This window comes from Cyprinodon tularosa, unplaced genomic scaffold (genome assembly GCF_016077235.1).
Source record: "Cyprinodon tularosa strain WSP-4 unplaced genomic scaffold, ASM1607723v1 ctg332, whole genome shotgun sequence".
In the NCBI taxonomy this organism is placed as follows: domain Eukaryota; kingdom Metazoa; phylum Chordata; class Actinopteri; order Cyprinodontiformes; family Cyprinodontidae; genus Cyprinodon; species Cyprinodon tularosa.
The window spans coordinates 1,217,199-1,244,787 of NW_024039044.1; the positions used below are offsets into that span (position 1 = coordinate 1,217,199).

Below are 27,589 nucleotides of genomic sequence, written 5' to 3' on the forward strand. Positions count from 1 at the left end.
GAGAAATTGGCTCGTGCATGTTCTCATACATGTTTAATAGGTGTTTCCTATCGAGAGCAGGTACATGTTTTTTTTTTTTTTTTCTAAATCGGGCAGGCCTTTCCCAAGATTTGTGAAAATCCTCCTCTATACCTTTAACTGCACAAATGATTGTGGTCCCAACCTGTTCAGAAGGGAACTGTAGCCAGTTCCTTCAGGGGTTTTTTAACCACAGAAACCAGTTCTGCTTCTACCCATCAGTCTGACATCAACATACGCTCCCTAACAGACACTTTGGCGAAGAAGACAGCAGAACTGATTCCTGAACCTCGACAACTTAGCTGGGTTCTGCAGGTTCTTCTCATCCAGAACCTCTGCGGTCAGACTTTATGTACGGATGTCTCTGCTGTTATTTCTTGGTGCTTTCTGTTCCTGCAGCAGCTCTGGTGGCTCAGAAAGAAAAAAAACAGGAGAGTCTTTCCCCCCTTTGAAATCAAAGTTCTGAGCTTGAAAATAAAAAACCTTAGCTTAAAACGAAGCGGCTGTACTTTGTTGTGAAAAAAAAAAAAAAAATCTAACTCATTCAGTTTAATCTCCAGGAAGCAGCTTCAGTTGTCAGACGTCCCTCAGAGATAACCTGCTGAGCTCATCTGTTTGGGTTCTGTCTCATTGAACGGGTCCTTCAGGGTTTGTGAAAAGCATTTATGAAAAAAGAAAAAGAAAATGGAAAACAGATTAAGTCATCGAACATCTATTGCAATCATCTGCGAGGCTCTGACCCCAGGCGCACGGCGCGGGTTCATCGGCTATGCAAAGGTCCTGCTGAAAATCAATTAGAAATGTGACGGAACAAAACAAAAACTGTCAAAACTTTCCGCTGGATTAAAAAAATTTCCTTTGCTTTTTCTATATTGCTGTTTGTTCCTGCTGCTTTATTGATTATTCCACCATCAGACAAAAAGATAAAAAAAACTAAAAGTCTGGAAGGGAGAAACAAACAGGCAGGTTTCTCTTCTCTAATTCAACCTGTTTATTTGTGTAAAAAGCTCAGATTAAAGTAAACATCGCCTCAGCTGCAAAAGACTCGTTAAAAGTACCTACTAGTATAAAAAAAGCAACCTTTATAGAGTTAAAACAGGATTTGATCCATGACAATCAGAAAAATCGGTATCATACAGATTTACAGGAATAATAAACTTAATTTTTGGTAAAAAATAATCAGTTTGGATTGATTCAAAAAGCTCCACAGTTGCTGAACCGCATTAAAACAAGTACCTTTGTAAAATACATCCGTCTGACAGGCTGCAGCTGTTGCTCAGATACCATAATTGGAGATGGAACCGCTTTCTGCAAATGCCCAGAAAGAAGCAGCATCAAAATATAACAACTCAAAGCAGAATGAAGTGTTTTTAGCCAAGCGTGCAGCAATTTTCCTGAAGCTACGTAACGGTCTCCCTATAAAAAGGCTAAAGTGAAAGCACCATCACAGATGTTGCTATTATTGAAGCGTGTTGGGTTTTCCTGATGCAGATCATCGCCTGATTTCTACCCTAAAGATGCTGATTCTGCAGGATTCTCAGAATCTGGTTGACATCTATCTGCTTTTTGGCTCAGATGTTCAGCATCAGGCCTCCTCTAAAAACCTCCAACAATAAAGTGTTAAAATCTGCGCATGGGTCAGAACCAGAACCCGAACACAGGTCCATCCCGTCTACTGCTCCGTCTGGCTGAAGTCGTAGCAGAAGTTGTAGTTGCTCGGTGGTTTGGGGATAATGGGGGCGCTCTCTGGGATGGGTACGTTCTCCAGGTCCAGGAGGCGGAGCTTAATCTCCATAGACAGGAGGATCTCCAGCTCGCTGCGCATGGACTCGCTGCTCATGTCCCTGCCCAGGAGGACGCTCAGTCCATCTGTCCACAAGCAGAACTGACAGGTGGGAGAAGTTAGAACCAACAGAGTAAAGGAGGAGAAAAAAGGGCAGGAATCTACACCAGTCCTACTCACATCAGTCCTAGAGGGGGCGATAAAGTTCAGGCTGTACTCCTCTACATCATAGGTGATGCTAAATGCCAGATCCAAGACTTCCTGCAGGGCGAGAGGTCTCCTTTAATTCAGGAGGTGAACGGGGGAACCATGGAGACAAGAAGCTCACTGACCTTGGTCTGTTTGCCTTTGTTCTCCTTCATGTGAGGACAGTCTTTCCCTGTCAGCAAACCTTTTATATCTGCAACTGGGACTGAAGGAACAATGATGGGAGGTTAATATTCCACAGATTGCAAAGAAAAGAATGCAGTAATGTGGCTACTAATACAGGAAACACTGCATCCCGTCACATGAAAGGAAAATAGATCATAAACTGGGCCGTTCAGCAGAAATAATACAGCAACACAATTTTAAACTTTCTATATATTAATTATATGAATAATTTTGCCATTAGTCGTACTTTCAATGCTGCAGAGAAATTCCTTACATTTAACACTCAAATTATTAAGTTTTACTTTAAATATTAATGCATAAAAATGTATGTGGTTATATTTTAAACAGCAGTGTGCATAGTTTATCATCTGCTCAATTTTTGTATTAATGTTTGAAATTAACACCAAGAAGTTGATAAGCTTCAGCAGGTTTTCATACTTTTAGGATCTTCTACCATTTTGCAATTTCCTGTTTGTTAGGTGTGAAAAAACCTGTAGCAAGCAGGAAAGGAAATCTTCACATTTCTCCTGCTTTGACTCACTCTTCTCCTGCAGTGTTTCTATGGCTGGGTTTTCTGCATCTTCTTCCACGTCGCCGTAGTGAAGCATCTTGTGATTTGGTGACAAGCGGCAGTACCACAGTTTGTCTGGGTGCAGCAGAAATAAACAGACATGAATAAACGTGAGCAGGACAGCTGTCGGAGACCAGTTTGAGGAGCCGGTGTTTGCACGCTCCCACCCTGCCTGCGGCGGCTGCTGATCTTCCTGAACATGGTTCCCTGACACAGCCGGTTGAGCCTCTGCTGGCGGATCAACTCCAGCAGCTCTGGCTTCAGGCGCTCCTTCAGCTCACTGGAAAACAGAACCAATGTTTGGGGTTTCAGAGACATTTCTCCCACACAGAGGCAGTAGGTTCAGGATAAAATGAAGGGAATAAAGCTGCACTGAAGCCCTGTAGCTGCTGCTACGTCGTATTTTTAGCGACAAACAGCTGACAGCTCTCCAAGCTGCTGCTTTTATACGGGTGGAAACTATGCAGAACCTTTAAACTGACATTATGGACCAGATTATCGCTGAACCTGAGGAGCGGGTCCACATGAAAAGATGGATGCCTGACTCAGAGGAAACTGTGGATAAACCTGCAGATACTGACAGGACAGGTGGAGCGAGCGTCTCCTCCTGGTGCAGCCGCTCCGTCTGCCTCAGCTTCAGGATCTCGCTGTAGTTCAAGGCGTTAACTTTGTTTTTGAAGAGCTCCAGGGAGGTCGGCTTGCTGGACAGCGTCCTGGTGATCTGCTCCTTCACCACCTGCATCACCTGCGGACGGACATGAAGAGATTAGGGTGATGGTAACAAGACCTTCCTGCCTTAGAGAGGTGGATCTCATCACCAAGGATAAATCCTCAGTATAGGAGGAAAAAGGTTTTGCATGATGGGAAGAAGGTGTGATGAAGTTGATTCCAATAAAGCTTTTTACCACAATGCTATAAGAGAAGATAAATCATGTTCGACAAACTTAAAAGTTTGACTTTTTTGGTTGAATAGAAATGATGTAAAATCTAAACCTTTTTGACGCCATGAGGGAACCATCTATTCACACCGCGACTCGTCTCTTATCCAGTCCATGACTTCCTTGCTCAATAACATACCTCTAATCACAGGATGTTGTTGTAGTAAAAGAAGAGCACACTCACATTTACAAATAAATGGAACAAAAAAATTCTTTAAAACAGAAATTATATCAGCCAACAGGGAGCTAAGCTTTAATCGGAAGCAACCAGATTCAATAACTGGTGAAGAAAATCAAGTGACAGGCCACTTTTAATAGAAAATAATGAACTCATTCAAAACTCGGAAAATTTGAGGTTCGCTACCCAAACATCTGAAACTGTTCAGATTAAAGAGAACCTGCAGATTTAAAGCAGAGCTATGGTTTAGTGCAGGGTAAGCTAGAGAAACTCCATGAAGGAAGGGGTGAAAGGTGCCTTTAACTTCCCTTTATTTTCACATTAACAGATCAAAAAAATAAAGTCCGATCAGAATTGACTTTATTTAGCTGCTAAATATTTGTTCACATACAGTTATTCCCAGAAGGCCTGATCTCTGGCTGAACTCTGAGCTGTTCAATCATAGCAATTAACACAATAAGGCTGATAATTCTCCATCAATCTGAGGCTCGTCCATCATCACAGTGTGTGTAGCAGCCGGTTAAACTGCATTTCAGATCTATAACCATCAGTGAAACGGGGAAAAAAAAAATCAATAAGGCTCCATCTCTACAGTCTGCTGACCTCAATCATTCAACTGATCGTCCTACAGAGCGGATCCCAGCCCAGATTCCTCATCAGTAGCTCCTGATGATGGTAGACCCAGACTGGGACCATCAGCCTGTGTAAAACATGCATGAAGACGGAAACAAACCACTAAGGCGAACATTAGGGCTGCAACTAACGATTATTTTGCAAATCGCTAAATCCAACTCCTATTTTATGATTAATTGATTAATAATGGGATAGCCAAAGGTACCTTAAAGGAGATCTTTACTAAACCAGGTGAAACTAGAACCTTTCCACTCGAGGGGATCTGGATCTACTAAATCACGATTAATAGTTTCAGCCCTAACACACATCCTCCAACATTAAAATGAACTCTGATTTTATTCGTCAATATTCTGACGCCAAAACTGTTAGAAACAAACCAGCTGAATTTCATCTAAGGAGCGAAAATCCGTCCCTGCCTTACCTCCATGTTCTCTTCTCTAAATAAGGTCCAGTTCAGAGAGAGATCGCATCCATGGCAGCAGAAGAACGGGCCTTTGGCTGTTTGGTAAACAGACACCCTGATCATCATCTCCCCCCTTCCAAACTCCACGTGATCATGTGGTGTCACTGAGCTCAGCCGTCCAATAGGAGGGATGCTTCTGTTCCCTGACGCCCTCCAGCACACGTATGACCATCGGCACACGGATGTGTTCACACCCTTACAAGTTTGTTTATGTAGAAGCATCAGTCACGCCTCCACCTGCCCTCCTCTCCTCCTTCTACTGGTTCGACACATTTTATATGAAATCTCTGTCCTTTTAGGTCAGTTTGGAGGTTTAAAGGTGAAATCTGGAGAACACCCATCGAGGTCAGATGGCCTCTTCAGACAATCAGTTCTGATCCAGACCTAGATACGTAGCTCCAGTCTTTTCCAGACCGTGCCGGCCTTGTTTTTCCCCCTCTAACATACTGATTTATGTTCCCAGTGTTGTGGTGTCATTCCTGCTAATTCCAGGGATGCTTTGTGTTCCTTGTTTCTCGCTCCGTTTCCAGCCGCTCACTACGTTTCTCTTTGTCCAACCTAAAGCCCCTTTGTCCTCGCCCCAGAGCCCCCTGGGTAGCCGACCCGGACAAAAAACAAAAGGTCCACTCTGGCAGCCTGGCGCTCCAGGAAAGGTCAGGAGGTGGCTTGGTTGAGGGGAGCGCCCTGCAGACGACGGACAGCAGAGGATGACTTGGCAGCACTGAGACTACAGCCTAACATACGCCTCTGCTTCACTCACAGGCTGGAAATCAGCACAAAGTCTCTGATTAAACTCATCCACAGTAGACTTTGTTGAACATTCAGAAATAAAACAGATGAACCTTTTCCAGATGAATCGAGTCCAGAACGGCTCATCTGGTTCATTCAGTGTTCTTAGCCTGCCAGATATTGTTCTGCTTGGAATTACAACGGTGCTGGAAGATTAAATCCCTCCTCAGCTTCCTAACATCACAGTTTTTTAAATCGAAACTGACTGGTAACAGGAATTCTTTAAAATGTCAATGATTTAGTCTAAAACCCCCATAGAACCAAACACATATTTGGATTTATGGCCCAAAAATCATCACATCTCAAAAGACCAACAACTTCCTGAACTCTTCTCTTGATGCAGGTTTTTAAGGCTAATGCCGATTATTTTAATATTAAACATATCTCCGATGTGTGCCGCCCATATTTGTGGGTTGAATCTTAGATTTTAATACTACTTATTCCTATCCTTACATGATTAAAATGAGACAATGATAAAAATATTTTACACAAGTCTTAATTCAGACAAAAAAAAACAAACATTTAGTAACAAATCAACTAAATAATAACAGTGGAGAGCAGTGGAAGGAGCAACAATACATGCGCTTCATTTGATCTCAAAGTATGGCTGCAACCAAACTTTTCTTGCTAGGCGCCAATTTTGTTTGAAAGAAACTTGTTGCGCCCCCCTCTTGATCTCTAACCTGCTAGAATGTTTTCAACATTTAACAATAAACTAAATATTGAAAAAGAAATAACTACAATCTAAACACACATCACTAAAACTTCCACCTTTGAAGCACATTTATTTTAAGTTTAGCCATTTATTTTACCGTAGAATCAAGCAATAGATTTTTTAAAAACTCTCAAACTGGGACTGTTATTCTAATTCATCTCTGCTACAATCCCCTGCAGTTACTCTTTACCACCCCTAGGAGGAGTCTCCCCCAGTTTGGGAACCACTGCACTAATTATCCGACCAATACAGGCATAAATTCACTGGCCGGCGTCTCGTTCTTCCTCTGCTACTGACAGACACCTTTATGCACGTCCATAAAAGTCAGCCTCAGCTAAAATATCAGGAAGGTCCAATCAGGACAGGTTCTCTAAAGAAGCCTGAAACTCTTTAAACAGAAAGTTTTTAATCAGTTACTCACACATATATATATTGAGCTTGGAGTCAGAAAATTAAGAGTTTCAGCTTTTGCTAAATTATTTCAGCATTACTAATGAAAAACGTCTAAAGCAGGATGGCAGACTGAGCAACAAACCTGCCATCCAGTTTAGGCACAAGGCAAGTGGCACTTTACAATATATCACTACTGATCACTTAATAAAAAAACATAAAAAAAACAGGAGGGAATGAAATGATACCATCCCTCTGTAGACGAATGGATATATAGAAACGCCTCTTCAAAGAGACATTTCTATTTTTCTATCTGAAGAGTTTTAACCAAACATCCAATCCAGCTTCGGATCTCACCTTGTCAAAGTCCTCCTGCGTTGCTCTCATCTCCTTCCAGGTTTTGTTGAGCAGTTGGATGCAGACGCAGAAAAGCTCCTCCAGGAGTCGGTCCTGACTGAAGAAGATGGGGTGGTAGTTGGATCCTGTCTCTGAGGCTGCAAACAGAAACAAACATGCTCTGAATGTTAGAAGAGTAAAAAGAAACCAATGAGGAATGGCTGCAGCTGCTGGAGGCTTACGAGGTTCTCCTATTCGAAGGATTTCACAGAGGATCAGTGTGAGCTGGATGCTGCTCCTGGCGAAAGGACACTCGTGTTTGTCCTCTCTGCTGCTATTCTCCAGCACGAACTGCAATGCATCAAACACATCATAAAGTCCTGAATCAAACTGCAGCTTTCCTCTGCACAAGCAGCTATAATAATACAATAAAAATACAATAGAAGCTGGAATGCTTCTATATTAATGATCAAATCTTTATGTTTAAAAAGGATGAAACACAAAGCTCTGCTCACTAGAGCCGCAGTGATCGAGGCCTCTAGCGACTGTTCCAGTAACCAGCACATTCTGCATACATTTCATTGAACCACTTAAGCTAAGTTTAAGAGTTTCAGAAATGCATGAAGAAAATGCAAGTAAATAAATCCTTCAACACCTTTTAAAAATGAAAATCCAAATTTTTAAAGCATAACCAAACATGTCATGATTAATCCAATCCACTGTTTCAGCCCTACCCTGCTGTAGGCGTCAGGGTTACGGTTAGCGAAGTAAAACATGGTGTCCAAAGCTAGAAGACCAGGAGGTGTCCGCACCAGGTCCTGACCCGGGTTACTGTTGTTCTGTGACGGACAAACACAGGTTAGAGAGGGGAGACCAGAGCTCAAATTAAAGCTCCTGAATCCAAATAGATGCTTACAGAAAAACCCAGTTTCTTAAACTCTTTGGCACAAAGTGAGCGCCGGCGTTCATGACTGAGGCTGTTCTCGCTTTCTGTCTCAAACGCCGCCTGCCGCAACCCGTGAAGGATTTCTCTCTGTTCCTGGACAACAGCAGACAAACACGCTTTTTAACACACAGCAGATGAGGTCAGTTTCTAAAACATTGTTATGTTTCATTAATGAACTGGATGGATGGATGGATGGATGGATGGATGGATGGATGGATGGATGGATGGATGGATGGATGGATGGATGGATGGATGGATGGATGGATGGATGGATGGATGGATGGATGGATGGATGGATGGATGGATGGATGGATGGATGCATGGATGAACAGAACATAAAGGCTTGAAGTTCTGCCTGCTTCTCCCTTTAGGAACAAAAACAGCTTCACCCAGATTCACCAAAGAAACTTTGTGACGTCCCACCTGGCTGTAACAATCCAGCGGCGTTCTCATCCGAGCCTCCAAATGATTCAAGGTGACCGATTGCAGGACGTAGAGGTAGTGAGCCATCTCGTCCTGGACCGGACTAGAGCTCAGGATAATATTCTGCACAGCATCAAACACAGCAGTTTATTGGACCTGAACGCATCTTCCGCTATCTAATGCCTCAGAGAGCTGAAGATAGAAGAACTATTCACCTTATAAATGTATGAACGGAGGTTCTTCTTATTCAGAAATGCAAACATTTCCTGGAAGAGAGAGAAGGAAAAAAACTCATATGTGACTGCAGGGACAGATTCTGACAGGAGGTGGCGACCGAGCCTCTGAGACTGAACAAGGGTTCTGTATGGTGAGAAACTTTGACCTCTACGTGGTACAAGCATCTCTGGATCAGCAGCTTTTGTTCACCACTGATCTACTGATTATAAGGGTGGATTTGTAGAACTTGTGCAGAATAAAAAAAACAATCGGAGTGTGGATGTGAGAAACAAAGAGATCCAGACAAAAGGGAGAAGAAGGAATGGGTGAATGAAGGAACTGTTGGTGCACAATGAGAGACTAACAGGAGGAGAACAGAGGGGCAGAGGGCCTCCTCTGTTTGAGAGAAAGCAGAGACGGCCGGACAGAAAAAAAGAGGGATGGATCACATCCAAACTGTCTGAGGAATGCTCTGCCTGCAGGAGTCATAAACATGTCAGCAATAGACACACACGTTTTGCTTATATTTACTACCAGACCTCATAGAGATGCTTCAATCCATCAGCTAAATATTCCCCATCTCTCCCAGGATTTGCTCTGATCTCTTTTATTAAATAGATTTTAAAAAATCCATCAGATAGTGATGACAATGTATCATAAATTTGAAATCATCAAATATATAAAAATCAGACTAATCAGATAGTGATCTAATTAAACACATAATGGGAGTTAATTTTAGTGATTCTGCCGGCTTCGTTTTTGCGTCTCATCTCTATTCTATTCTGGGAGATCACAATCAAATATCCGACCAATAAAAAAGGATTTTAAAAGCAAGGGTTCTGTTCTGCTTGGCAACTGTTGTCCAGCACACAGCCTGCATCTGCAAGGAGGGGAAGAAACTAAAGATCATCGCTAAAGAAGCTAGCAGTTCGCAGACCACTGCAACCAAGCATATTTATATAAAGGTGAGTGGAGGGAAAAAGTGTGGTAGAAAAAGTAACACACTGGAATCTGTTATTTATGCATCTGTGTAATTAATGTATTTTCTATTTTGTATGGATGTATTTTTATCACTTGTTCCAGAAATCTTTTGCTTGAACAGTGAAAAATGGAGAAAAAAAACAAGCTAGAAGGCAGAACCACTTTAATCCCGATGTATGAAATTAACCTGTAGGAATCATTGGCGTAACGGTTAACATTATATTGTGTCATGTAAGTTAAATATTTGAATTACACATAAAAGGGGCTAAAATGTGAAGCTTATGTCTGATTAGTGCATCCATTTTTGTTTATTACTAAAGGAGAATCTCTGCTTTTTGGATGATGAAGAGGGTTACTGTGCAGCGGCAGGAAGCAGCAGTAACTCAGAGCCCTGTCAACAGAACCCCCCCCCCATTCATCTGCAGGCTTAAAGATAAAACAATATCAAAGATGAGGAGTAGAATCAGCACCTTTCTGTCTGAGTCTTCAGCTGTTTGCAGTAAGGCCATAAGGAGAGCCATGGCTTTGGTCTGGATCTGCTGGTTAGCCCTGAAATAAAACAGAGGGTTAGAGGAACCTGCAGCTTTCAGATGATTCTCTTTTAGATCACAGAGGATACACAGTTTCTACATTAAAAGCTTCCTGTTCAGCTCCTCTGCGCCTCTTATCAGCTGTCAATCTCGTAAGAAACAGACGCTACTCTGCTTTTATCGGATCATAAACACCTTCAGAAGTACATTTACTCTCTGAGTCACAGTAACTTCTACAGAAGTCAGACGTTAATTTTTATCCGGTAAGAAGATATAAATTAAATATCCCCCAATAATTGTACGACCTGGTGAGAGGATGAGAGAGGAACCAGTCTGGACAGACTTACACCTGCAGGTGAGCTATAAGCCTCTCCATGGTGACCTCCTGTTTGACCTGAAGGAAAAGTTTGCGGCTGCTCAGAACCATGTTCTCCAGGATGTCCAGGGACACCTGCTGCATCGCCTCATCTGTCGACTTGTTGACAAAGCTGGCAATCTGACCAGGAAAAATCCCAAGAAAGGAAGAGAAAAGCAGAGAAAACTTAGGAAAAAAAACATCATCTTCTAAAAAAAATATATACCTGATAAAATCGAGAAAGTGGAACCTTCTTGATGAAGACAGTCGAGAGGTTCTCCCATGAAACTATCCCATGATCCATCAGCTCCATGAAGCCGGTCAGAGTGTAGGTCATGATCTGGTTATTTCTGGACAGAAGGAGTCACAGGTTGGACCTTTTCAGAACAGCTCTAAGAATAAAAGCCAGTTGTGCCAAAAAAGGCTTCTTAACCCTTTTCACATAAGAGATAAGATAAACTTTATTGATCTCACAGTGGAGAAATTCGCTTGACACTTGTCTTCAAACATGGCAGTAATGAGGTCCAGGTGGAGACAGTGAAACTCAAGCGTTTAAACCAAAGGTCATTTTTAAACGGACATGATTAGTTTGGGTAGATTTATTATTATTTGAAAACACATCAACATATCTGATGTTTTATCTAAAAACTTTAAATTATTTGTTCTCTCTGCTCCCCTAAACACCAAAATCTGGTGTAATATGGTTATCCATTCTACTTTTTTACGTTCCCTCCAGCTCCTTTCTAGTGGGAAACGAGGGAGAAGAGTATGGCCGACCGCAGTACGTCCTCAGACAGAAGATACTTACTCCTTAGAGTCCTCAACTATTTTGACCAGTAGGACATGTCCATCTCTGCTGATGAACTCCTGAGCGAAGGTCACGTCTCGCGAAACGCTGGCCAGCTCTTTCAGCGAATCACAGCGCACCCCTCCATCTGAGCTCTGGATGCCCTTGAACAAGTCTTCTGCCCTGCGACCCTGAGTTCAGAGGGCAAGCGCAGGAAGACGGATCAGAACCAGCTTATGTCGGACGTCTACTGAATCTCAGATTTACTTAAAGGAATAGTACACCCAAAACATGATTAGCCTTCATTTTCTACTCACCCCCATGCTGAACAACACTCTGGAGTACTTTTTTGATATCTCAAATGCATCTGGAGATCTGGGAGGCTTCTTGCTGTCTGCTGACATTCAAATAATGGAGGTCTATGGTGTCCGAGACAGAAAGGTCCATAAAAGTCCACAAAAAACGTGTCAATATTCCACCATACTGCTCGTCCAATGTATTCCAAGTGTCCTGAGTGGGTAGCATCCAGAATTTACTCGAAACGAAGTCATTTAGAATGTTTTTAGAGCATAAACAGTAGTGTATAGGATTTCCTGAAAGCGCGCACATGCGCGTTCACGAGCCTACGGAAGCCGGCAGACCAAACCAGCGCATTCAGCTCGGCAAAGAACTCCTGCTCTTCCTCAACACTGAAGTCCTCAGACATTTTTCTTTCGTTGTTTCTTTCTTTACACAGGTAAACAGCACATTTCTTCTTCTACGCTTGCATTATTGGCAGAGCAGACGCTGAATGCGCACTTTCATCTGGTTTGTCTGCCGGCTTCCGTAGCGTCGTGAGCGCGCATGTGCGCGCTTTCAGGAAATCCTATACACTACTGTTTATGCTCTAAAAACATTCTAAATGACTTCGTTTCGAGTAAATTCTGGATGCTACCCACTCAGGACACTTGGAATACATTGGATGAGCAGTATGGAGGAATATTGACACGTTTTTTGTGGACTTTTATGGACCTTTCTGTCTCGGACACCATAGACCTCCATTATTTGAATGTCAGCAGACAGCAAGAAGCCTCCCAGATCTCCAGATGCATTTGAGATATCAAAAAAGTACTCCAGAGTGTTGTTCAGCATGGGGGTGAGTAGAAAATGAAGGCTAATCATGTTTTGGGTGTACTATTCCTTTAACGCATCAGAGATCTGCCAATCATCACTACTGAAGACATCAAGCCTCACTAGATGTTCTGAAACTCCACAGCTTCCCCCTAGGCCACAGTCACTCTGCTGTGAAGAATCTGGGTCCAATTTTCTAGAGCTCTCTCAAACTGGACAAATGGACCTTTTGTTAAATTCTTAAACTGAGGTTTATTTATGGCTGTAACTGAATCAGAGTGAAACAGAACTTCAGAACCAGCCTGAATCTGAACCAAGGCCTGTTTCCTTCTGGATTGCTTGTTCCAGATGGTCTCAGCATCACTCAGTAACTTGTGTTTCTCCTTTCTTATGTCCAGTTTAGTTCTGCAGTGATGCAAACTTGAAACAATACAAAACAAAAACAAGAACTTTCCAATCTGATTGATGGTTTTTGAGTAAAACAATCATAATATTTCCATGTGGTTCCAGTGTTAGCATGTATTTACTTCAATCAGTCAGAAACACGAGAGCTTTTTTACTGATAATAATCCTCACATTAATTTGATATTAAATAAATATTTATCCTGAGATTCATCTAGAATCTACTTGGGAGGAAAACTTTCATCATTCAGACAGATTTTTGTTTGATTATCTGTCGGATCAGGATGCTGGTTAGTCACATCTAATAACAATAAATAAAGCAGCTGAAACCCATGAAGAAATCTCTGCTAGTTAAAAATGCTCCTGGAAGAAAAGCCCAAATATAAACACATCTGGCTTTAGTCAGTTAGTGTGAATAATCAGAGTCCAACTCCAGCATAAAAGGCGCTAAACTGTAACACAATGCACCACAAAGTCCAACCAAACATTCTGCTGAATGCAGGAGTTAAAGGACATGGAGGAGATAAAAACAGCAGGAATGTGAGAAATGAGGTGGTGCGGCAGGACGGCTGCAGACTCACCGGTGCCTTGGTCAGACGCAGAATCCAGCCGTTCTTTATGTCCAGGCGGTTCTGGAAACACAGAGAAGGTTTAAACACAACCTCAGCGCTGAGAGCAGGACAACAGGGAGATCATCTGAACCACCTTATGATCATTACAGAAGATCGGTTACCGACAATCATCAGAGCGGCCCCGTTAGTTTGGACCAACATCACCAGCACCAAGATCGATCTATTTATTACTCGCAGGAGAGTTAAACACATCCGACGACTCAAATGTGACATAATGAAGAAGCTGCTCCTAAACTGAACCATCTGTATTTAGCTGCAGATGGGTCACAGATGATATCCTGCTGAGATGCATCAAAGTTAATTAAAACAAGCTGATCTGTATTTCAGAGAGGAGAAGGCCTGACACTTTAAAGGATTTTTTTCATGCTTAGACATGTGTTATTGGTGGAAAATCAGAAGTGTGAGAATGGCTAGGTTGGCTAGGTTTGTTCGAACCAGAAAACCCTCCCCTTGGATTAACATTAATCATGGAAGGGTGCTAACTTTAGCCCACCTTGCTATCATTAGACTCTCCACCAAAAGGGACGATTCCAACAATCAGGGACTCGACTGCAGGCGTTCACGGTGTCTCTGCTTGTGCAGCTATTTTGGTCTATGGTGTAGGAGACCAGAAAACAACGGTAAACAAACCATGGCTAACTGCTACTGCAGCTAAAGCTGCATCCACAAAAAGTTCTTGCTTGAACACCCTACGAGAAACAAAGGGGGTCTAATTTTTTCATTTAAGAATGTTTAAACGTGACTTTAAAGACAATTTCAGAAGTATTTTAGAAGTAAAACCCCAGGTTATGAATCCTTTAAAGGTCACCAAGAAGCTTAGGAAAGTTCCAGCTGTTTCCTCCCACATTCCTTTCTGACACCATAATTTAAAATAAGAGACGTGCTTTCATCTTCTTTAACACCCAAGGAGTTGACAGAGCAGCAGCTGACTGATGGATGTGTGATAGTTTCATGTTAACAATAGAACCATGAGAGGAACTGGGTTGTGCAGAATGACATCAGACTGATTTAGCAGCGTGTAATAATTTTAGTGTGAAGAGGTATGACTGACCGACTCAGTGATGTACATCTGCGCTCCTTCGGAGTACTGCAGGGCGTAGTTGTCGGGTCCTGGAAGATTCCAGCTGAACACAAACAGAAACAGAATATAATCCATTAGATGGACATCATCTATTCACGCTTCACACTTTGTGAATGGTTTAATCTTTGTTTTCTGAAGGAACATTGAGTTTTCTTTAAACATTAAACTGTGATTGGGTTCCTTTCAGGATCCCTTTTTAGCTATGAGCTGAAATACAAAAAATAACTCTGATGGAAGACTTTACTACAGCAAACAGACCCAAGACTGTAAGATGTTATATGCAAAAGGAGGGACACATCTTTGAGACAGGGGGACATAGACTAAAGGCCTAAAATATTTTTCAATCTTTTCTTTTCAAACCTCTAAAGATGTGGAAAAAAACTTTGATTCTTTACTTTCTAGACTCATCCACTCTGGGATGATCCAAAAAGGCAAATTAAATATGGATCAAGATGTTTTAAACCTTTTGCAAAGAGCTGCAACTAAGTAATTTAAAACAGTCCAATAAGTTAAATAGCATCATTGTTTTATCAATGCTGACTGCCATTTCATGAGGTCACAGTTGATGCATGCCCAACTTACCCATCACACACTTCCTTAATGACAGCAGACAGAGGCTTCTTCTGCAAAACAAACAAAAACAAAACAACAGTCAGATCCTGGTCCGTCAGCATCAACATGAAGCCCCACAGCGAGTCCATCTGGTTGCAGACCAGAGGAAGGAGGAAGTCCTCCCACTGTCAGAAAGGGCCTCGGTGCCAACATCCCATCCTGGTTGTAAACAAACCCAGACAGACTTTCAGCTACCCTGCTATTAGTGGTCCGTACGCGGTTACGCAGTCAAAATGTGTTCTGGTTCTGCGGTAGACCCATTGGATGGTGTGTCATTAGTGGCAGCCAATCAGATGTGTGTGGTAGAGAGGCTTAGGCCAATGGGGGAGTTCCTCTGATGTGAGGGGTGGGCCGTGATCAATCAGCCAGTCCTAGATAGTAAAACATGGGGACTGTTTGAGATGAATGAAATCCCAGGAATTGAAGAAGTTTGTTGACCTAAGGGCATGAGTGAGGTGACTTGAGACCTCCTTCCATTCTCTCCACCTTTACAACCTTCAACTGAAGATCAGCATCAGTGTGACACCAACCCACCTCAGCGTCAGCTCCAACTGGCGTGTTAATACTTTTATTTTTTTATTAATACTATTATTAATACCATTATTAGTAAAACCAAATCACCTCTTATGTCATGATACTGAGCTTCACAGAAAGCTGTATTAAATGAAGCACTGTTATGGTCTACAAACAGTCCTCAACAGCCCTCCTATAGAAAGGACTCCCCGGTTGTGCAGAGGGTAGCACTGTTGTTTCCAGCAAGAAGGTTCCAGGTTCAATTCCCAGCTACATATTCTCTCTGTGCATGCTTGGGTTCCATCCAGATACTCATGACTGTTATTTGGCTACTCTAAATTGTCCTTAGGTATGAGTATGTGTGTGGTCTTGTTTTACCAACAATGTGAGGGAAGTATTTTGAAAAATATCCTACATGTGAGGACTTAGAGGTACATATGGGGACATTCAACTGCTCCCTATATGGTAAAGTTCTGTTCTTTGAGTTGGGGTTAGGTTTAGGACTAAGGTGTGAATTCAGTTTAGGTTAGGATTAGGTATATCTTGGTAATAGTTAGGGTTAGGGTAAGGGTAAGGGTCTGGCTTAGGCCATATAAAATTAATGCAAGTCAATGAAATGTCCCCATATGTCATGAAAACAAAGCCGTGTGTGTGTGTGTGCATTGTGAATTTTTCGTGTTTCTGTTTTGCCCTGTGACAGATTGGCGACCTGTCCAATGTTTACTCAGCCCCTTGCCCATAGACACTAACGGAATAAATAGAAGAAAATGGATGGATCTAGGACAGGAGATACCTAGAATAGTTAATAAATCTGATCGTCAAGAACAAACAAATCTAAACGCATATTTCATAATTCAGGCCCATACACTAGATGGTGAGTGGTTTAGGAGGTTTGTCGCTAAATCAAAAGTATGAATAAGTTTGAGCCTAAGCTCAATGAGTAATAACCTGGTCAGAACGTACCAGAGACCTTCATCAGATTTTATCCTCCTAGTCTTCAAAAAGAAGAAATACGTATTTTCACCTGAACAACAAAACAGGAAACAGATTCTGACCTGGTCCAAAAAATACATTCTATGTTCTGCTAAAATCCATTGTGATACCGTTGATACATACCAGTGTCATTAGGAAGTTTGGAAGAGAAAAAGGCCCATAGCATCACAGGTCCTACACTGTACATTATGTTTCTTTCCCATTATTACTGAATCTGTTCCGGTCGGGACAAACTGGGTCAGTTCAGTACCAATTGGTTCATTTTCATTAAAACTGTAGCATCTCAGGGCAGGCGGGCTCCATCTACAGTCCAAAGTGATACAATTAGCAGAGACACCACCAGAACAACAGCCTAGACTGACTGCAGTCAGTCAGAGCAAAAAGCGGAGATCAAGTGAAGGCTGTGAGCAGCTAGATGAAGCACTATGGCGACGCCCAGGAGGATCAAACAGAAGAATAAGTAAGAATAAAGTTAGAGGGAATGTGAAAGGAACTTAATGCTAACTAATGCTAGATGGCTGTACTAACAAATGGAACCGTTGCTTTCTTAACTGGCTACTTGACTGTGGCTCCTATAATTTCCAAATCAAAGTAACGCAGCAGTGATGTCATATGACTGGCGGTCACTGATTGGTTAGTAGCTGTGTCACCACTTAGAATATTTTTTAAATGGTGTCTAGCATGTTTTCTTTTTATCCTGTACATATCCAGGGTGCTTCATCACTCTCCTTTTGACCCGACGAGAACCTCTGAGTCTGATCAGAACAAAGCTAAAAGGATCCGTTAAAATTCAGCAGGGTAACGTTTGTGATGGTAGGAAAAAAAACCTGTAGCTATGGTGACTTGGCAAACCTCAGATGCATCTATTTTAAAGCCATTTACTTATGTGCAATGGATGTAAACTTCAAATTCAGTTTAGATAAAAATAAATGATCAGAAAATAAAGAACAGAACAGAACTGAAAGTAGAGATGCAGTCATCGATTTGTTTCTGACTGAAAAACATTTAAGGGACTAGATCACTGTAACTGCATTGCTGCATATGATTGGACCATAATGCTGCATCAGATCCATTCATCCGATATCAGATCCAGCTAATTAGTAGGTATCAGAGCTCATATCTGATTCAATTATCTCTACAGCTAAATCCTGCAGTTGCAGCGAGTATCCAGCATACAACATGGGAAGCACCTCCTTGCAGGTTGGATTTGATTTCTATTAAACACCAACTATATGCAGATTTCAGAGCTGAATGCGCAGCAGACAGGTTTTAGGTGAGAGGGAGCCACTTTAAATACAGAGGCACAAATATTATGCCATAGAAATCCAAACGTCACCATCAACGTTCTGAATATGAGAAGAACGGAACACAGAAAAGGAAACTGAAACCGAGCATGCCCACTCCGTCTGTGGCGGACGTGTTTGAAAAGGCAAGGAAGTTTCCCAGAGATTCTGCTAAGGTCAGGGGCTTAACAAAAACATATTAGCCATAAATAAATATTTTGGTACTTTTGTCATTCAATAATTTATAATTTATTGAAATGCCTTGAGTTAAAAAAAATGAGTTTTTTTATAGGTTTAGTACACATCAAAGCTAAAAATGCTATTACGGTATTTTAACATCTGACATAGTAACTTATTTCAGTGTTTCAGCCTTGGTTTACTAACTTTGCCTTTTCAGCCAGTATTTTTTTCATTTTAGTTCATCCCTAATGTTAAATATAAAGACCTGTAAACAAATATTTATGTGTCTATAGCTCCTTTCACATTTAACGCATCATTTAAAATAATAGATTTTTGTAATACATGTAATATCAAACCCAGCCTGGCTCCTCTGCTGTGTTCCTTTAAATGTGATTGAGCCGAATATGGAGACTCTGAGGTTAGAGACGAGTTCTGCTCATGTCATCATGTCCGTCTTCATCAGTCGACACGTGGTGACATTTTGGGGTTATATTTATCGTCTCATTCAGCGGCTGCTAAACCCAACCAGGCTGTAACAAGGCGGGGAGCAACACCTCCACAGCTTTATCGCCTGCGACTTCTCATCTCTGCAACCAAACCTGACCTGCTTTATACTGACCATGAGCCATAAATAACATTGTACAACGGCAATGTGGCTTCCATGAAAACCATGTTTCATACCTGCTTAGAGGTTGTCATTTCTAAAAGCTTATTTTTAATAAAAAAATAAAAAGTCTATTTAGCTCACAGCAGGATACTATAAAACCATGCTGTAGCTACATTACTGCTGAATGTTTGAGATAAATCCACATTTTTCACATTCCTCCAGGGTTTCTGTTTTTAATCGGAACCGACACCCTGGTTCTGAGACCTTGGACAGTGTCTGTGCCTTTCACAGCCGTCTGATTCCAGCAGACCGCTTCTCTTATTGAAAAGCAGAATATGAGTCCATATCAGCTGCATCATATCAGTTGGTTTCTCTCCAAACAGTCTACAGTTTATTAAAATTGATCCACCTGATGATATATTAGTGACACGTTGGGCAAATTTCCATTTGGCTCTTGCATGAAGCAGGTCCATGCAAACAGCTAGGGTCTACAGAGATAAATATTGACACAAAGTTTGGATCTGTTTGTCCTGCAGGAAACATCTAGAGAGCAACATTATAAGAACTTTTTAAAACTGAGGCGACCAGCTCTACAGCGTAGCCAAAAGATTCACAGATTCCTCAGACATTTTGTAAGTTCCTACTGAAAAATATTTTTAAAATAGCCTTATTATTTAACCCTTAATGACTAAAACATCAATTGATGAGCAGACTGACAGCTAGCTAATATAGTGCCGATAAATCTATGAGCCTTTAGGCTATTTTACTGAATTTACTTTGTGTCGTTCGGCAGATGTGACATCAAGCGTGTCCATGGTAAATGAGACTAATCTAGCAAACTATTTAAGAGTTATATTCAAGATTAATTTTGTTAATACCCAGACTAAACTCAGGCACCATTGGAAATTTTATGAAAGATGAAAAAGGTCTAAAAAAAATACTTTTTAAATATGATTGTGAGCAAGAAAAAAAACAGTAGTATTTTGCAGTTCTGTGTTTTAGCCACAGGTGGCAGTATCATTAGAAAACTCTAATGCTACGTTCACACCGGACGCAGCAAAATCGCGTCTGCTGCTTCATTTTTGCTGTTTGTACCAGTTAGTTCTGACGCGCGGCTTAAGCAGCTTTGCTGCTCTGGCTGCACGGTGCAAAAGTGTGTCTGACGCGCGTTGGGCGGAGCTTCACTATCCTTTCTTTGCCTTGCAGCTATATTTGCTGTGATCAGTGGGAATAAAGTAGTTTAAATTTTTTTAAGTGAGAAAATACACCTGAAAATGTAATCAGTGCAGTCAGTTCATCCAGATTATCATCCCACCTTCTAATATTTTTTCTGTCGGAGCCGCTCAGACCCCGACATACCAGCGGTGCGCCGACAGTAGGAATCCCTTCAACAGCAGCCTCTGGCCGGGTCGCCACCTCGCAGTTCACCGCGACAGCTGGTAGGTGTTTTTCATCTAAATAATCTAAACTGCAGGCACCAGGATAATAAAAGCGAACATATTCTGCCGGCAGATTTCTGCATTTTAAGTTAATTTATGCCTGCTGCGTCCGGTGTGAATGCAGCATAACACCTCTTTAAGAGAAAAACAGCATGTTCAAAGTTGATGTTTTAAAAAGGTGCGTTGTCACATTATATGCCAATACAAAAAAAAATAATAATGAGTTTTATCCCTTTTGAGCCTAAATGGGATTTCAGCATCTGACGTGATGTGCAGATAAAAACATGGCACCATCTACTGGCAATACCACAGAACTATCAGAAATCCAGATGGTGTTAATTGATGCATCTACTAAATAGAGTCAGACTGTATTGCAATGCCTCGGTAAAGCAACAATAAGATTTTAATAAAAGGTATGATGGAGGAGTTTCACAAAATTTTTAAAAGACCCGCGCTCTCCATTAAAAAAAAAAAAAAATGCACATACACAAGCCTTTACCCAGTCCCGAAAGGGAACGTCTAGTAGACGCGTGCAAGAGCATGTATATGTTTAAAAGTTGCTGTTTGCAACGCTCATACAAACGTACTTTCCAAAAGAAGATTTGCAAGTTTTCCACTATATCAGACTCACCCCCGGTGAGGGACGAGCACGTGGGACGGCCTTACGTGAACATATCACCATGTCCATCCATCCATTTTCTGACATGCTTAATCCCAAGTGCGGTCGCAAGGGGTGCTGGGGCCTATCTCCAGCTGTCTACGGGGGAGAGGCGGGGTACACACTCTGGACAGGTCGCCAGTCCATTGCAGGGCAACACAGAGACAAACCGGACAAACAACCATTCACTCACACACACACACCTAATGAGAATTTAGAGAAGCCAATTAACTTAATAGTCATGTTTTTGGACTGTGGGAAGAAGCCGGAGTACCCGGAGAGAACCCACGCATGCTCAGGGAGAACATGCAAACTCCATGCAGAAAGACATGCAGAATATAACTAAGAATCTTCTTGCTGTAAGGAAGCAGTGCTACCCACTGCGACACTGAGCGTGATCCACCCGAAAAAAGAACATCCTGCACTATGCCTTTGAATAAACTGATCTATACCAAGTCCAAGTTCTAGAGAACCCTACCCCTACCAAACTAAGCAGAGACACAGCATCATAAACACATATATCTTCATTAAGAAACTGAGCAAAAATAAAGTATAAACACCAAAACAAGGAATATTAAGCCAGCAGGACGTGACAATCTTTCAAAAAAACTTTGTATACCGTAGAAGTCAACTACTACATATAGAAAATGACATTTAAATGTAACGATGCGCCTTTAAGCTTCTCCAGAACCACCTAGCTAACTTGTCTACTGGGTTCCTTGGTCTCTATAATGTGGGTTGTTCCCTCTTGTTCTTTATAGAGCTTCTAAGCCCAGAACAAAAACAGCTCCAGTTGGTTCTGGTTCAGACATTCATAGTAACGCTGTATACAAATTATCGACTGTGATTCATTTTTATTTAATGGTTTATTAGACAGAAATTTGGTTCACCCAATTATTTGATGACAGTCGAAGCTTCTTTCAGTATCTTAGTGTTGCCGCCGTCCAGTAGAGGGTGCCGCTGTTCTTAAATGTTGAAGAGGAATCGTAAAAGAGCAGTAACGTTAATGGATCCAGAGTCGCTCTGGGATTTTAGTCACTCTTTAATGGCTCCAAGGATGCAGAATGCACTTTATTCGGTTCTGCTTGTAAATATAAACACTCGATAAACTCCTACAGCTATTACCTAAATAGCGCCAAGTTACATGGCAGAGCAGCATCATTAAACACAAGCAGAGTTTAAATCTCTATGCATTGGAAACTATTTCTGTTTTATTAATATTTTTATATTCAGCAACATGATAGGTTCCTGTTATGTCTTTTAAATGTGCCTAACAATATATAGGAAAATATGTTTTGGGTTATTTAGTCAGCATTGAATATACCAATTTTTTATCTCAGCATATTGTCCAAAAAAAAAAAAAAAATCAGTTATTTGCATCATTGATGAATCATTATTCAATTGATAATATCAATCAACTTTTGATGAATTAATTGATAAGTTGCATCCCTAATCATAGCTGGCCTCTTTTATTAATGAGAATCTGAAGGCCTTCATGTTGGGCTAATCAGAACTAAAAGGTATTTAGTGAACTCTTGTCCTCTGACCCAGAATATGAGCAGACATCAGATTGCCTTCATAACTGGCAGTAATCTAGGTTCAAATGTGGACAGGATGTGTTACCTGGTCCAGCTGTATGAGCTGGGCTACTGTCCCCGGCATCTGGATGGCTATCCTCACTATGTCCTTCTGCTGCGGCATCCTGGCTCCTTCCGACCTCACTCCTCAGCACCTGCAGATTAAGAGAAAACAGGAACGTCACGTCTACAGGTGAGAGACATTGCATCACAGGATGATACACACCTCCAACACACACAGGACCTTCTGACTGAGAAGCAGGAGTGAAAACCACCGATCCACAGGGCTCCACCATATTAGGCAAAATCTAATTAAGCAACAGCAATGATTCATCCTGCAATATTACAGCTGAGCTCCATATCCGTACTCCAAATCTTTGCTGTAGATCTATGTGCTGTAGATGAGCTGATAGATGCATCAAACTTCAACCACTCATGACCTAAACAAACTACCAGCCAACCCGCTCAGCTCAGTACTGACTCAGGGACACCGTCCTCTATCGATCGCTTTCAGAATGAATCCAGAAGAGTCCCACTTCCTGTTTTACTCTTTATTTCTGGTTCTCTTATTAGAACTGAGAAGGCCTTAATGCTGCGGTTCCACCACAAACACGTACACAAACCATCGCGGGAAGAGTGGATCAGGAAAGCCCTGATCAAGTCAGAACTCGACCAGAACCATCACAACAGCTGCTGCTGGAGATTGGATCCGCTGTCAGTCTGTGGATGTGTGTGTGTGTGTGTGTGTGTGGGCTGGGTGGGGTCACTTGTTGCACAAGCAGACACCAAGCTGGACCTCCTCCATTCTGCAGCTGAGCTGAAAAAAAAAAAAAAACCTTTTGGACACAGTTGGGGCTGGGGGCACAAAGGCCTCTTCTGTAGGATTCTGGGAACTATGAGGATGAGTGAGTGAGTGTGTGAGTGTGTGTGTGGGGGTGTGAGTGGAGTGGGTGTGTGTGCAACGGGAACTGCTGCTGGTTGTAGTTTATAGAACTGCTTCACAAGATCCATTACCATCACTCGTAGAGAGGAACCATCTGAAACTGAGCTGTATGCTGAATGGTTCTTTTCAAAAGGTAAGTGGATGATGATTGGTCGAGAGCGTGCCACATAATGGAATAGTTTTAAAACCGAACAGTTGGCTGTTCTCTGGGCCCAAACAGCCTGGTTACGGTCTCTCTACAGGGTTGATATTGGGACCTTTGGATGCTCCAATCCCTCCCTCTCTGCTCTATTTAATGCCTTCCACTAAAGCTTCAAAGACTTGTTATTAGTTAGTTCTTTATTTCCTTTCAGCCACTATTAAGAGTCGCATTAAAGAGGCCAAAGAGCCACATGCTGCTCTGGAGCCGCAGGTTGCAGACCCCTGCTTTAAACATAAAGGAGCCCAAAGCACACTGTTACCGAGCTGGTTCTGTTTACTTGCTATCAAAATGTATAAAGATCTGTTTGGTTCTTAGACAAATGAAGTGTTTTGGGATGAAATCAGTTATTATTATTATTTATGAAATCTGAAAAAGATTTATTTTACTATTTCACTTCAGAACACAGATATTTACATTTAATTCTGGAAACTCCGATGGTTCTCATTGATTGACTGATGATGATTGCTCTCACAGTGGAGAAATTTACTCTGTAATCAGCTCAAATAGCCAAAGAAGAAAGAGGTGCATGGGATATATATAGTATATACAGTGCGTCCACATATGACAGGTTATTTATCCTTTTAAATAGTAGAATTATTAGAATAGGGTGTTCACATATATATATATATATATATATATATATATATATATATATATAGTTATGGCACTGGATGTAAAATATAGAGAAACAGGTTATTGCACAGGGTATCAAATATTAATTGCACATTATATATTGCAGAAGTTATTTCCGTTGTAGTGTCTCATTGTAGAGTCTGGTTGCAGCAGGGGTGATCTGGATCATAGCTATGGAAAATTGGCAATTTAGTATCTCAAAAAATAATATGAATATGACATAACTATATATAGGTTGATGCTAAAATTGCTGGCCGTTCAAAGTGGTGCGTATCAGTATTTTAATGGAAAGTTAAGTGGAAGGAAAATGTGTGGTAGAAGTAGGTGATCCTAAGTCACAGATTACTGCAGAACTGAATGTTGGGTTTTCAAGAACTATCAGAATCAGGAGAAATAAAACACATTGTGTGGGATGGGACGGTTCCACTTTCTGACCCAGATAACAGAAACAAATGAACTTTTGAACCATGCTGTAGCATTGCTGAGCCATTGCTGCACATTTGAGTCAAAGAGGCTTGATGCAGAGGTTTGAAGAATGTGGCTGTCTTCTGGAGGAGCTTATGAGTCAGCTGATGGACGGGTTAAAGCTTGTTAAACCTCAGCAATAACCCAGTCCTGCTGTGGGCTTTGGGCATAACGATCAACATCAAACTGTTTCCAGTATTTTTCTGCCTCAGGCCTACTAGACCAGTAGATCAGCTGATGCTGGGTTCTAAATACCAACAGAAATTAAAGCTAAAAGAGATCATTTTCACCAGCGTGCCACATGATGCTGTGTTGGTGTCCATCTCATGGCGTCAGGAGAGTAAAAAAACCAGGCTCTCTCTGCAGGTTTACAACTTATTTAGAAAAGCGCAGATGTGCAACTGATTAATTTAGGTTTAAATGTGTCTTTAAAGCCTTCTGGACCCGGGTCAGGACCGGAAACGGCCGAGCAGTTCCTCTACTTTCCATTCAGAAAGTGTTCCTGATTCTCTACCGTTTTAAACTTCACATTTAGTGACTTTAACAGCAGAAATGTTGAAATAGAACAGAGTCAATTGAAGTTTCGGTCAGGAAACTGAGCCTGCATGAGAAATGAAAAATAAAATTCTGCTCAGGTTAAACAGAAAAGAAGCGGCTCAGTAGAAACACTACAACCGTACGGGTTGTAGTCTGAGCCTGTCTGAGCCTGTCCACCATGTTCCCTGAACCACACAGCCGTGGTGGAAGCTGAAACCACACCTTCTGCATACGAGTCTCTGTAAACAGAAGTGATGGAGTTCAACTTCCACAACAGAGTCATAAAGCCCAGCTAATCATTAAATCGGGGATCAGGAGCCAATGGCTGAATGGATCTGGCTTCAATGTTATCAAATAACCTGGAGAACTATGTTAGTTACAATATCTTCCTTTATTCTTTAGATTTCTCATGTCTCCATCTACATGACCAGGTGTCATTACCAGACCAGGTTCTGCTGCTACTTTCTATGAAGGATCAGTTATTGTTGCCATTTATTTGGATTCTGTTCCTAGAAGGCATCCAAGTTCCAGTAGGACTTTTGTTTAAAACTGCCACAGATGAACCTGCTGCTTCATACTGATCAGAATCGGACCTGATGTCTGGGATAAGGCAGACTTTTATTCAGCTGGTTATGAATTGTATGGAGGACCAATCCTGCCATTGTTAAAAATCCATTAATAAATAAATGGAATTTCAGTGCCGAGATTACAGGGTGAAATTGAAAAAAGTGAGCCAATAAATGCAACAAAAGGAAAAAAATTGCTGATGCATTTTAAAATTGATGAATTACTTATATATAAATATATCTTTTATTTGAACCATTCTGTTTTATCCTTGCAATTTTATCCACTATTTAAAGAAGATTCAGTCATAGCTTTTTTTCCAGTTGCTTATTTATTACAAGTAAATGTATTGCGTTTCGATTTTTCCAAATCCATTTATTTATTTCTGATTAAAAGATATAGAAATTTATATCCAACTAATTTAATAAACAAACTAATAATTAATTTAAACTCATTTTTAAATATATCAACATTTTTTATTAGTTTCATATCAAGCTATAACTTTTGGTTTGAACTAAATTTGAGTCATTTATTTTTTTATTTGTAATTATGGCAGCATTGATTCTCCATAGAATTAGGCCTTTAGATAGAATGTGTTTGAAATGAGAAATACATAAAAAAAAATAAGATAACTGAATAAATATAAAAAGACTTATTTTTGAAATGGGAGCTTTGAGGTTTCTGGAATATTGTGGAGCAAGTTGTTTAATTAAACCTAGAACTTCTAACCTAGAAGCTGAGGTTCCCTGGACCAACAGGAGGAGGAGGAGGAGGAGGAGGAGAAGGAGGAGGAGGGATTGGAGGAGGGGGGTTGGAGCTGCCTGAAATTCCTAACCTGACACACAAACACACACTAATCTGCACCTACTGAGTTTTAACAAACCTCCAAACAAGCCTCAGCAAAAAGTTAACAGATTATGATCATTTACCTTTTCTGATCATTAGAATTGAAGTGAACCATTGATCAGAGGAAACTACTTTAGTGTTCATCTCCTCTGTTCTGATTGTTTCCATTAGTGTTTAGTTCAGTTAGGACTCCACCATCAGCTGCTCAGCCTCTCTGCTCCTCTTACCTGCCCTCTAACGTCTGCTGTCCTGCAGGAACCGCCGCACTCACACTGGAAACATTTGAAGAAAACTTCAGCGTTTGTTTTCCTTCAGGACAAACCGAAAGCTTCCAGAAAGATGGCTTTCCCGCTAAACCCGTCGGAAAATCGAGGGGAAACTCCAAACTCTCCAACTTCAGGGATAAATACTGGGTCAAAAAGTTCCGGGTTTGGCTCCAGTCGCCCACTTCAGTTCGACTCGATCTGAGAGTCAGGTCCAGGATTAGTAGCCTGCTTCCGGTTCAGGGTTTTCGCAATAAGAGTCCACGAAATTAGGACCTTGGTCTGAGGCCTTCAGCAGGACGGCGAAGTTATCTAAGATCACATCCATCGATCCATCCATCTATGCAGCCATCTATGCATCCACCAAGAAGCAATCATGCAAGCAACCACCCATAAATATCCATACATCAATTTAAATTAATTCTTCCATTATCTATCCTTCCATAAATTAAGATCCATCATCCTGGAAAATCCATCCATTAACATCCATCCATCCATCATCCATCCACCAATACATTAAATATTATCATCCATCAATTAACATCCATCCATCCATCATCCATCCATCAATACATTAAATATTATCATCCATCAATTAACATCCATCCATCCATCATCCATCCAT

The 27,589-nt window shown here is 41.3% G+C and overlaps 1 protein-coding gene across 2 annotated transcripts; it reads right to left on the minus strand.

Moving 5' to 3' along the window:
* Nucleotides 1-985: 985 nt before the first annotated feature.
* On the minus strand, nt 986-27,184 carry elmo3 (engulfment and cell motility 3). 2 transcript variants are annotated; one of them, XM_038293957.1, is made up of 21 exons: nt 26,929-27,184; nt 22,558-22,666; nt 15,232-15,272; nt 14,620-14,692; nt 13,518-13,568; nt 11,446-11,615; nt 10,888-10,987; nt 10,630-10,778; nt 10,223-10,301; nt 8,771-8,821; nt 8,556-8,678; nt 8,103-8,225; nt 7,921-8,025; nt 7,429-7,537; nt 7,208-7,344; nt 3,326-3,489; nt 2,912-3,024; nt 2,715-2,819; nt 2,134-2,213; nt 1,982-2,062; nt 986-1,903 (listed from the first exon to the last, which is right to left on the minus strand). In XM_038293957.1, the coding sequence occupies exons 2-21, from the start codon at nt 22,633-22,635 to the stop codon at nt 1,691-1,693; spliced, it is 2,145 nt and encodes a 714-aa protein (XP_038149885.1). In that variant the 5' UTR covers nt 22,636-22,666; nt 26,929-27,184; the 3' UTR covers nt 986-1,690. The 2 variants fall into 2 exon arrangements, with proteins under 2 accessions (XP_038149885.1, XP_038149886.1); XM_038293958.1 differs by lacking the exons at nt 7,208-7,344; nt 7,429-7,537; nt 7,921-8,025; ... (10 more) ...; nt 22,558-22,666; nt 26,929-27,184 and adding an exon at nt 4,915-5,060.
* Nucleotides 27,185-27,589: the final 405 nt, after the last annotated feature.